Below are 12,648 nucleotides of genomic sequence, written 5' to 3'. Positions count from 1 at the left end.
AAGCAGATGGAACAAATGGGATGAACCAAGATGTCACATGGACATGGGGGAGCAGAGGTGTCAAAGCAAACCAAAAGTCACTGAAGGTTATAATCTTTTGACAGCAGGTTCTTATCAGACAGGAAGGAGGAGGTTGGAAAACATGGGAAAGGCTGTTTGCAGTAACTGGTGAACACAGCGTGCTGCTGCCCCTGCTCTAGTGCTATTTATTTAAAAGAGCAATTTTAGAAAGATAACAGGGGTGATTCATCTTTATTACAAGCTTTCAACAAGTAACTAAATACAGGATAAAAACAAAGAAACAAAAAAATCAAACCCATTTTTACTGTTTTAATAAAATGTCTTAGGTTTTCTAGCGAGAACAGTAGCTGAAATATCTAAATGCTATTTGCTGCTGGCTGACAAAAGCTTTGTTTAGCAAAGGTAATTTCTTCTTATTATATAATATTAAATATGTTGTTCCTCCCCCATGTTAAATATTCTATTGGTGTTTCATGAAGAATGTGAATTTCACACAGTGGAAACAAATGTGATCCATGCAACAACATATGGGAATGAAAATGTCTTTTGTCAAAGTGCTTTTCACACAATTATTTCTTTAATGATTCAAGCTATTAAAATGAATTATAAAAAAATAATAAGAAGACATATTAATATTAACTTTTGCTTTTACACTTATGCACTGAAACTTAGAATACTGTTTCTTTTCCTCAACAAATATGAGAACAACAATGAAAATCTGACCAGGAAAAAACCCTGAGAGATACCTATGACTTGGAAGTCAGAATATAAGAAAATCTCTTTAAGTATCACTAGATATACAGGTTGGATTGACTGTAACTCAAATACTGCAAATGGTGGTTATTTAAAGAGAAGATTTGTAAAGTTTAATGATTTATTTTAAAAGAAATGTTTGTATTGTTTATATAACAGGGCTGGAAAAGACTGCAAGGGCTGCAGAGCAGGAAGGACACCAGTCACACAGAGCACAGCATCCCCTAAACAAGGCTGGGTGCTGTGGGAGCCAGGGTCACAGCAGAGGAGGTGAAAGGCAGAGAGAGGTACCCGAGCAGACTCTTTACTCACAGAACTCCTCCTCCAGGAGGTTTGTGTGAATTTATCGGCACAGGCGCGCGCTGCCCGCGGAGGGTTTGCACTGTCCTTCTGGCAGTTACACCTACTGGCCTGAATCACCCACAAAAAGAGAAAAAAGAAACAAGAATTAGTTAGAAATCAACCAGCTGAGCCTCTTGAAAAGTACAGACCAGGCCCAGTGGTCAAACATCGAGCATGACTTGACTGTAGAGCACAATACAATTAAACCAGAATTTACAGTGCTGCACAACTGCTGCTCTTCCCGAAGGATATTGAGAAGTAACCCAGAATAAATGCTGACTTTTGGAAAGTCTTTTCACTTAAATTTCTGAAGCACTGAGTTACAAATGTCATTACAAATGTAAGTTTTACCCATCTCTACAGCAGAGTTCCTCAGCTACTCAGTTACAGGCTGCTCCAGCAATCAGGTACGTGACTGAGCAGGGAAGGAGAAACTTCCTCCAAGGAATTTTGGTGGACTTTAGAGCGAGACTAAGTCTACCCAGAACCCAACATTCACTGCAAAATGCTAAGGAATGAGGTAACTTGGTTTGGTGTGCTGTGATGTGGGATTCTGCTGTTTAAACAGCAAAGCAAACACCAAATCTTGACCTTTCAGTTTTGCTTTAGAGGGAATGTCCCCAGGCCAGAGAGGATGAAGGCCACAGCTCAGTTTTACTGTACACACCTACAAAAGCACATGTTTAACACTTCATTAGAGATTCTGGTGACACGAGTACTGTCTCCAGCTATGACAAACATGTCTATGTGGTGTGCACCTCCTGGCACCTCATCTACCTTGCCTGTAAGATCTTGCTTGAAATGTCTTGAAAATGTTGGGCTATTTCACAAGAATTGTCAGCAGGTGAATTCACCAGAACCAAATGCAAAGATATACATGGCCAAATCCAAACTCAGAGCAAGAGCAAAAAGGTAAAAGGCACATGTAGCTTTTGCTTGAGGCCTTGTGTCTCCCTGAACCTAACACATGATGAAGTGCCCTCATAACTTGTTCTTAGGTGACAGGTTTAATCTGACTATTCAACTTGGTTTGTATTGTTTCCTAAAAAAACCAATCAACTTAGAATACTACCATGCTCAGCTTTTAATTTTATGGTGTAATTCTTTATTAAGATAATGGACAATAGAGGAAAAGAGAGACAGGAAAAAAAAACAGTAACAAAAACTTCAAGCAGAATGATAGGCCCAATCCTTGTCCATTTTTAAAATACTTTAAGTGTAGCCTTATCTTTTCCTCACTGTTATTTTTGAGCAACTTCTAGAATTTTATGTTCAAAACTGTTTTGGAAACTAAATACTTTCAACAACCCTATAAACATTCTTGCTTAGTGCCACACAAAATCATGACCAGATTATGAAATTAAAGATCCCAGGAGCACAACTGGGAACCCAAACCTACCTTTGTTACAGCTAAAGGAAGAAGGAAGAAAGCAGCTCCCCTAAGCTCTCTTAAAGCCTTCATCAGTACTGTCTATTGAAGCTGCACTCTGCAGTGCACACCTGAGATTTTGCCAAACATTTTGGATTGTACTTACAAGCTGCTGCTCTAATTGGTTGATTGTTTCATCCTTTTTCCTCAGCTGATCTTTCAGCTGCCTGATCTCGTTGAGCAGATCATCCATCTGCAAGAGAAGAGTGGTTTTCTGTAAGGACTGCAGGATCTAAAGCAACACCTGTGCAGGATGTGTGAGATCAGACATGCCTGGAGGGAGGGCAGGGACACAGTACGTGTTCTCCTCCTCCCATTCACACTGACAGAGGGAAAAAGAGGGAAGAAACTTGACTAAAAGTCCATTGAAGAGGCCAAATTTAGCTGACCCACTGAATTTCCAGGGTAAGTAATAAATCAGCTGCATTTTTGAAGCAGTAATTCATCTGTTGTGCAAACAAGTGACATTGTGTAGATGAATAAGCCTAGTCAGCAAACACTACCCAAAGTCCTCTTTATCAACAACAGAAACTACTGAACTCAAAACAAGCATTAGATTTTAATTAGATTTTAAGTGTTCTTCAACTTCATGAAGTATGTAGAGCCTTGTTATATTTCCAGTAAGGACTGTTTCCTTCATATAAATACAGGATTAGTGATCTTTGTAAAGTGATTTAACAATTAGAGCCAAGCAATGGTACAAAACCTCACCAGCACAGAAAACACAACGTTACAAGTCTGCAACTATAAAAGATGATCCCATTTGTAACATCTACTGTGATTTCTTCTGCCTTTAATACCCATTCTAAAACAATAAACTTGCTACTGACTTTGTGGGGCTCACCTAGGCTAGCATTCATTCAAAGAAAGGAGCAAGAAGCAATACTTCAGTTACACACAAGCTTTGGGTGTGTTTTCTAAACATAAACAGGTTTGCATCTCTTTATCCCTTAGAGTCACTCCATGCCATTTACCTTAAAAGTTGACTCAGGTTCTTGTGGTTCTGGACTCGATGGAACTGAGAACATGATGTCCTGGAGTGACACATTTTCGTCATTCTGCCAGGGGACAAAAACAAGAATACAAGTTTGAATTACCTGTTGAAACAGCATGTTTCCTTTCCCCCCCTTGGGAAAGCCTCCCTTGCTGCAGCCTGTGTACAATGCCCAAGTAAGGGCCATGCTACAGACACTTATATTTAATTTTCATAACTTGACAGAACTTTACATCTCACAGTTTTTTGGTGATGTTCTGGTTTGGTGGTTTTGGGGTTTTGTGTGTTTGTTTCCTGGAGTTTTATATAAATAGACTGCTAATTTTGAGAACAGTCAAGTTTACACAGTCCAGCACTCAGCTGTATTCAGTTCTCAAGTAGCTGCTTGTCCTGTCCAGGTCCAAGACCAGCAGGTGAAAGACTGATGAAGCAGCAGCTTACACTCCATGTTATGGACAAGTTCTACCAGAGTGCTTTGAAATAATTTGCACAGTAATACCATAAAACCACAAATGTTATTTAGTTCAAAGTATTTATAAAATGCTAGAGGAAAAGTGCAGTAATTAGAATCCTAAAATTACTTACAGTTTAACGAATTATTTTCTGCATATTTATACTGTATTTTATATTTATCTTATATTCCCCAATTCACAAATTTCACCAACATTTGATTTCAAGCAACGATTCAAACAAATACACACACTCAGAAGTGAAGCTGCAGATGGTCACAGTTACAACTGTGAAAGAGTCTCCATAGGAATGGGAAAAAATACAAAACAAAACTATTTCAAGCAAAAGTATCTTGCATGGCATTTCAAAGCTCTGTACCTCCAATATACCCCTCACTGCTATTAAAATGCAGGGAAGTGGAACAATAAGACACTCCACAAGAGCAGATTAAGACCTAATTGCAAAGAAGGTCAGTATGTCACACATCCCTGGTGATTTAAATCAGTGTTCCAGGCCTGTGCTACACCTGACTCATTCACCAGCAGAGCAGGGACAAAGGTCATCTGCAGCAATTCCCTCACCACTGTCAGAATTATCTCAGTACACATGTAGAGAACACAGCACAACTGGAAATAAAACTGTTCTAACACTGGCAGTAGGAACCCAAGCCCCCATTTGAACACGTGCTAGGATTAATCTATGAAATCCCTCTTGTGCTTTTTGCTTCTTGCTCGTTATATTGCTAAAATGAAACAGGAGAAAACAGCAAAACAGAGCCATCCTTGTACAAAAAAGAAGATATTAGAATTAGCAAAAAGATGATAGAATTAGCAAAGAAAATGCACCTGGTTATAAGCATGTGCTATTTTTGGTAGGCTAGAAATAATACTAAGAAGGATATCATCAAATTTGGAAACTTGGAGAGAACATATGCTTTAAATCTTTTGGTAAAGATACAGTGACCTTTATAAAGGTATCACCACATTGCACATCACAGGCAATACAAAAAACATTTAACATTTTTTACAGCAGCAGAATACATTATTTATTCTGGTATAATCACTTACCCAGAGCAGTGGCAACTCAATTTTTACCACGGTCTAGGTTTTGATTGCCAAGTCCAAGCTTTATTCAGTACAAATCACTGATGTGAAGAGAGTCCTTTGCTAAGGGCATTTCTATACAGATGCAAGCAGAGCTGTGTTCAGGGGCCATCAAGCAGAGGGTGCTGTTCACCTGCTTGGCATTCTGAGTGCAGTTCCATCAGTTCCACCCAGGCCATGTCAGTGCCACTGCCCAACTGCTGCCAAACACTGGCACAGCAACAGCCTGGCAGTTAAACAACAGCTTAAAACTAAAATTTGCCAATTTCATTCCTTCATCACTTTTGGTTCTGTTACTTTCAAGCACAATTAAGTCACTGAGGTGAACTCTTCTGTGGCTAGTAAAAAATAGTAAGGGCAATTTATACAACTTAATGCATGAGCCAAAAACATCTTTTTATTTTTTATCTGTTTCTTTCACAATGTCATGCTTCTCATAAACAAGGATGAATCTCTCTTGTGGATCTCACCAGAGGCAAAAAGAAAAGAACACAATGAATATGTATTTTAAAGGTATACAAGTGACTTATTGATCTAAAGCCTCAGCAAAATGCACTGATGCATTTAACAACTCTGCACTACATGGTTCAGGTTTTCATTCACATCTCTTCATACAAATGGGCCAGAGCTGATAAGCTACAGTGAAGATCTGTGCTTGAAAAATAGAATTTCATTTCCATTCACAAAAGATAAGTTGAAATGAAGCATTTTTTTTAAAAGCTGCCTCCCACAGAAAAAAAGAGCTTCACAGATCTCCCAGCTCTGTGAGCTACTTTACGTTTCAGTCCTCCCCACAGGAGCAGCAAGGGCTGATCTGAGGTAAGGCAGGGTGGATGCAAACCATGGCTGGGTTACTAGAGAGGATGGTCAATCCTTGCCAGGATCAAAGGCTCCAGGGCAACAGAAATAGAACACCCTTATTTAAAATTATATTAACGCATTAGCCTCCACCCAGAGCAGCAAGTTTATGAAATTAATTGAGGAGGAGAAAGAAATTGTTAAGATCAGAAGAAAACTTATTTCTTAATAAGGATGCAAATGAAGTACCTTAGTCAATGCTGAAGAGGCATTAACATTTACATGTCAATTATTACTAGAATTAGACTTCCAAAGCATTTCTTCTTACAACACAAAGTTAGCACTCCAGTTAAGCATTAAAGAGAGAACGCTCTCCAGCAGTACAGTCTGTAAAGATGGCTGCGTTCAGTACAAGAACAAGCTGCATGTTCCACTCCATAGAGTTAGTATAACATTACTGAGAAGTCAGAGGTTATACTCAGTACTGTGAAAATTGTCTGAACTCTGTATGACAGAGACTCCTGTGGCTGATTTTGCTGTGTGAAGGCACAGGAAGATGATGACAGTGTGTGAGGAGTGTACTGTGAGCACCTGTACTGCTGCCACTGTTCTCCTGCTCACACAGAGCTCAGCCTGGGCTCTGTTACTCAAATAACTATTTATTTCTCCAGCTGAACTGGGAATGCAGCACCAGCCCCACATGCTGCAGCTATGTTGCTAATTTATACCCAGTTATGTGAGCTGCAGTCACAGCAATGAATCCAGCACAGCACATTAAGTCTCCCCAGGAATCTGCTAGGTATACATTCATTACGTGCTGTGCTCTACGCTAACTCGTGCTACAGCTGATTAGATAATTGTATAAAACTGAATTTAATTACTAACTCTCCCTATTTTACTGTAACTGTTCCTCTGAGACTTTATGCCTAAGTCCAGACTACAACTCTATTCCTACCTATCCAAATTAAATATTATTGCTGAATGTCACAACTGGAGAAAGGGAACACATACACTTAAATGTGTAATACTGGTGGAGAAGAACTTCTGCTTCCAGAATAAAACTGGAGCTTGAAAGTAATTGGCTTTGTACCTGGATCTTTTTATATTTAGCAAGAAGCTGCCTGTGATCCAGTCCTAGTTCAGAGTTCAGAATGCTAAAGTTCAACTAATTGTTTTCAAAACTATATTCCTGCTAAAGAAGTAAAAAAGGATTATGGCATTCTAACTCATTCCTGTTAGCATGAAGCTCAATGTTTACAGTAAAGGCTTAACACCTTAATGTAATGAAAAAATATTTCATACAAGTTTTGCCCTAATTGTTTAGTAAACTAAGGTAGCAAAGGTCTGAAGTCTCCTCCTCTGTAGCAGGCTAATTTACTTTTACATTACTATTTATGCTCTTTGATTAAAAGACTGGATAATACACAGGAGAGCAGAATAAATATTCTGAAGTCCCATGATGAGTTTTGGAACTGGTGAGTCAAAACAGGGTTGGTTTAGGTCATGAAAATACAGCCAAGTATGCCTGACAAAGTTTGAAGGGAAGAGTAACACCTGTTATTACTAAACTCACTGTTCCAGGGAGGAAGGATCGGGCATTTGTCAAGACAAGGAGCAAATTTTGAAAAATGGGTATATTAAGAGTAACTGCTCCATTGTGCACATTTAAGTTCTTTTAAAAAAGTTAATCTGAGCTACTTGAGGCAAGGTTTGTATTCTGCAACCTGGCTATTATAAACCAGGTCAGGATTTTACACATGACACTCTGCAGGACCACACAGTACTTGGCTATAATGTGCAAGCCTTTACACCATGAACCACACACACAGATCATCCATCAAATTGCCAAACTGTCCTTGCATTAAAGGCATTCAAACCCTGGGTAAAGGTTCTCTGGCACCTCTGTATTAAACCCTGGGGCTGTTGGGGCACAGTTCCTGCAGCCCACCACTCACACATCAGGTTCTGGGAACACACCTTCCCCTTCTGACCCTGCATTATTTTTGCTACTATTGTTTTTCCCCTGACAAAATCAGGAATACATCTCAGCACAGGAAGCAAATGCTCACATTTCTAAAAGGCACAATCACACCCTTGAATCAGCCTCAAGGTTGATTTGCTTTCTGTTCTGTTGTGTCTTGTTTTAGTATTAAAAGACAACATCACACAAACACTTTTCAATGCTAATCAGTATATGCCTCCAAAGAAAGTCTCATGGACTGCTCTTTATTATGGTAACAAAGGAATTTTTGTAGCTGAAATGCCATACTTCTGCTGAGTCATTTAGCAGTTTACCAACTCCCACAACTTGCCAAGTTTTGAGGTGCATTGAAAAAGCTCCTTAAAAGCTTATGACAATTTCATAACATAGGAAGGTTAAGTGTGAACATTTCCAGTAGAGATGACTCAGTAGGATTTGCTAAGCTTCTTGTCAGAATACACAGAAAAGATGAAAAGAATGAGGAAAACAAAGTCTTGAGTAAAAACCATTAGCACTGACTTGCTGAACACGAGTTTGGAATCAATTTTAGTATCTTTTAATTTTCTTTAACTCCCAGCTTTTTTGAACCTTATTGGATAAAAGCTGGTTTTCACATCCATTCATTTTCTTTTTTAAGTTGACGTTTGGTCAGAGAAGTAAAATTTAATACTGAATAAACAGGAAAAATATTAGCATTTAGCAAGTTTTGTAGTCAAGGCAGAAAAGGTACTGTTGGAAATAGCAACAAAAGGTACAGTCACTTTCTGACACTGTGTAATTCGATGTATAAATGAAATGCCAATATGCTCATAAGACCAAAGAGAATGCCCAGTCCCTAGTTTATTTTCCTGCCTTGTTCCCTGTGGACAGCTGACCTGGTGCAGCAGCCTCTTGAGCCTGAGGAGCTGTGTTTTGACAGCAGTGCAGTCCTGCACCATGTGCCTCAGGGTCATCTCGTCCAGCATCACCGTGTTCTCGGCCAGCGCCCGCGGTGCTGCCAGACCACTGCCCGCCCTGCAGCCCTCCAGGGCACCCACTGCGGCCTCCACGTACTCTGAGCCCCTGAAAAACACAAATCACAGGTGAAAACTGGAGTTCTGGTAACCACTGCCTGCCCTGCAGCCCTCCAGGGCACCCACTGCAGCCTCCACGTACTCTGAACCCCTAAAAAACACCCAGAACAGAGAAACACAGGTGAAAACTGGAGTTGTGGTAACCACTGCCCGCCCTGCAGCCCTCCAGGGCACCCACTGCAGCCTCCACGTACTCTGAGCCCCTAAAATACACAAAAAACAGATGAAAACTGGAGTTGTGGTAACCACTGCCCACTCTGCAGCCCTCCAGGGCACCCACTGCTGTCACTGTTAGGGTCATGAAAGAACCCCACACTCACTGGTTAGGTTGAAGTGAGGAAAGAAGGGCATTTTATTATGGTTTGGGGTTTAAATAGAATTTGGATTTTGGTCAAGGATTGGTAGATGAGAGGAACACCTCTCTGACTCCAGTGGTCAATTCAGAAGCCCATCACAGAGAAATATGGAAACAATCTAGTTTGTTTTGAGAAACTCCAGTTCAAGAATGTAAACAATCAGGCTAAAGAATCAAGGGGACACACCGCAGCTTCCAGGTTTGTTTGTTAGTTTGTATCCCTAAAAAAACACCCAAAACAGAGAAACACAGAGATGACAAACTGGACCCGGGCAGCATTTGGTAAAAAGGAAAGTGTTATGCAACATGGGCTATACTTGCATACTGTGGCACACAGCAGAAAATAAATTAATAAATCAGAGAATGTCAATGCTATTTCACTTATATACAGAGTTTTCCTTTCAGCCCCCAGAGACGTCTCTCAGACTATGAACTACAGTTCCCTAAAACCAGTTGGTTCAGCAGAATTTCTATAAACTGTCATTCAACCCGTTAAGGACTTTAAGGTTATATTTACTTTACCAACAAATTAAACTGCAAAAAGCTGCCCAAACCTACAAAATGCAAGTAGTAAGACACTGCAATGGTTTTCCATGGAACACAAAGTACTTTAATCAACATGTGTAATACTGTATCAACATGAGCAACAAGTACTTGGAACGAAAACAGAAGCCTAAGTTTTGAAAAGAAATTGTTATAATCCTCAGTGGTGCTTCCACTCAGACACACAACTATTCTGAAAATGTTGTACTTGTACTCAGTATCACTTGAGACCCCTTAGTGCCAAAAAGGAACTGCTCCCTGGTGCTTTAAGTGTTTGTGAGGATATAGGAAAGTGCTTTACCTGTTCAAATCATTTTTACCATGGATGTAATGGTCAGTGTGGCCAAGATGATAGTGCTCCTGTGTGTTCCATCGCTGCTGTGGTGCTCTTTTCCAGAATCCCTCCTGATGTTGTCTTACATTTCTGTCTTGTCTGTCATAGCGGCTCATATTTTCACATTCCTCTACAGAGAGCATAATGTTATAAAAAAAACTTGTAAGACTTGTTCCCAGGACCTTGCAAATAAAATATTAACTATGTGCTGGTACAGCAGATGCAGTGTAAAGTCTGTGAGGTTTGGTTTGTTTTCTTTAACTGATCCAGAACAGTTGCATTTTAGAAGTGTCAAGCAGACTGCCTGACAATGTAATATAAACTTGTTACAAGAATAAGAGCAACCTGTACCAGAAACTAAAGAATCCAGCTTTAATAGTATTTCCAGTTTAAACAGAAAATTGTTTGGAGGAGATAGAGATTATGGAAAAATAGAAATTTAAAAGTAACAATTTCCTGTCTTTCTTACTGATGATACCCCCAGGCCTTTAACAAGTTTTAACAACACAGAAACAGAGAAAGACAACACTGGGAAAAAAGGCCAGTATTGCACTGCAAAAAACCCCCAGTTTATTACTTAAAATACAGATATACTTATTCACCTTATTTGATTTTTTCAGATTCAGAGACATTTAATCTGTATTCACCTGGACAACTAGCACGATTTCAAACAAGGAAACCAACTAAATCTCTTCAAAACACCAACTTCTGCAAAGCCACAGGAACTCCACAAACGTCTTAAGGGAAACAAACGCTAAATTTGGCAACAGCCCGGAAATGGCTGAGAGAAAGCCAAAACAATCTGTACCCGGGCACTCAGAGCTGGCAGAAACGGCCCTGAATGCTGTCCTGTGTCCCCCACTTACCCCAGGAGGCTCCCCTGGCATTGTCAGTGCTGTGCAGGAGCAGGAGCAGGCAGGGCACAGTGTGTGCCCCGCACAAACTCCAGGACAGGGGCTCCTCCTCCCCACTGCCCTCCCAGCCAGCGTCACCCCGGGATCTGTGCCTCCTCCTCAGCCCTGCGTGCCTCTGCAGCTACAGCTGCTGCTATAAATACTGCCCCAGCCCCATCTCGGCCTCCAAAGTGAAACCAGCAGAGTTTATGAGCACTGGGAAGTCTTTAAGGGCTGACGTCAGCCCAGTTGCAGGGAATTGTGGAAAAAGCGTGTTGCATTTTCTTGTTTGCAAGTGTTTGAGTCTTCACAGCATGATTCTCACACTGCTTTATGTAAACTGTATGTATTTTTAGAAATTATCTTGTGTTTTGCATAGTTCTTCTCTGAGAAGAAAACTTGATTGATAGTAAGAGTGACCAATGAAGTCATGAGGTGGTAACCTTCTTGGGCCAATCCTGGCCCTCTGTAAAAAGTGTATACAAACTGATAAAGTCAGAACAATAAAGAAACTTTCCGTGTCTAACCTGCTGCTGCCTGCTGTCCTCTGTGTGGGTCTGCACCTCTGTGTAAGGTGGTCACAAAAGTCTTGGCAAAAAGGGCTGTTAAACATTACTAGAATAAGTGCTCGTACCCACAATTCTGTTTCTATCACCCATCAAATAACCAAAAAACTGGGAAAACAGAAATATCTCCCTTCATGTATTGCACAAAAGAAAGAGCTGTTTCTTTAAAAAAAAAACAAACTCAAATTCAAAGAGTGCAGTGACTTATTAAGTCAAGAGTCAGAAGAAAGCAACTGAGAAGTCTCTCAAGCCCATGAAGTTTCATTTCACAGTGAGACTGCCTGGCTGCCTTACCCTTGTCACGAGGCGTGTCCTCGGGCAGGTCCACGTCCAGCATGAGATCATCATCCTCGAGATCACAGGAATCGAGATTGTTCAAGATATCCTGCAAGAGAGGAACAGTGAGTACAGCTGCTTCCATGAAGCCTCATTCACCCCAGGGTCACCAAAAGCCTTGTTACATTTTCACTGTGCACACATGTGCTGGTGACATGCCATGTCACCAGCAGCCTCCTCTCCTCTGGTGGACATCAGCCTTGTTTGAGACCATCCAAACCAGGATCATCACAACTCTGCTAATATCAAACTAATATAACAGTGCTAGATGAAACAAAGATGGATTAAAACATTTTTCTGCCTGATGTCAAGATTTTTTATTCATTAATACCCTGCCTTCTCCACAGCTGGAAGCATTTTGAAACTCAACTCCTTTGTTTATTTGTAATTCAAAAACAGCTGTATGAAGAGATGATGTAAAATTCCCTTATTTCAGCTCTCATATTATCATGAAATCATTGAAAGGAATTGAGGGAAAGCAATGTTATCTTGACTTTTTGAGACAACAAAGCTTCAAACATGCTAATATGAGCATCAAACTCTTCTTTTTGTCCCTCAGATTATGGTTCATATAAAGCTGCTCCTAAAGGGACTAACAAACCATCCCAGTGCATGGGTATGCTAATGGCACGAGAAAAATGCTATGAAGTGTTAGTGCTAAATGAATTATACTTATT

The 12,648-nt window shown here is 40.3% G+C and overlaps 1 protein-coding gene across 5 annotated transcripts in view; it reads right to left on the bottom strand.

Annotated features, from left to right (window-relative positions):
• CCSER2 (coiled-coil serine rich protein 2) overlaps window positions 1-12,648 on the bottom strand; it is a 52,923-nt gene that overhangs the window by 16,566 nt on the left and 23,709 nt on the right. For all 5 annotated transcript variants that reach the window (XM_083866944.1, XM_083866946.1, XM_083866948.1 and 2 more), the window contains exons 5-10: window positions 11,930-12,020; window positions 10,144-10,306; window positions 8,747-8,933; window positions 3,520-3,603; window positions 2,652-2,738; window positions 1,087-1,185 (exon numbers count right to left, since the gene is read on the bottom strand). In XM_083866944.1, the coding sequence (XP_083723070.1) occupies window positions 1,087-1,185; window positions 2,652-2,738; window positions 3,520-3,603; window positions 8,747-8,933; window positions 10,144-10,306; window positions 11,930-12,020 (711 nt within the window). The remainder of the gene's footprint in view (window positions 1-1,086; window positions 1,186-2,651; window positions 2,739-3,519; window positions 3,604-8,746; window positions 8,934-10,143; window positions 10,307-11,929; window positions 12,021-12,648) is intronic.

The sequence above is a fragment of the Zosterops lateralis genome, assembly GCF_965231275.1.
Source record: "Zosterops lateralis genome assembly, chromosome: 8".
NCBI lineage: Eukaryota > Metazoa > Chordata > Aves > Passeriformes > Zosteropidae > Zosterops > Zosterops lateralis.
Note: the sequence above shows the minus strand (reverse complement) of the source record. Positions and strands in the feature narration are given on the sequence as shown.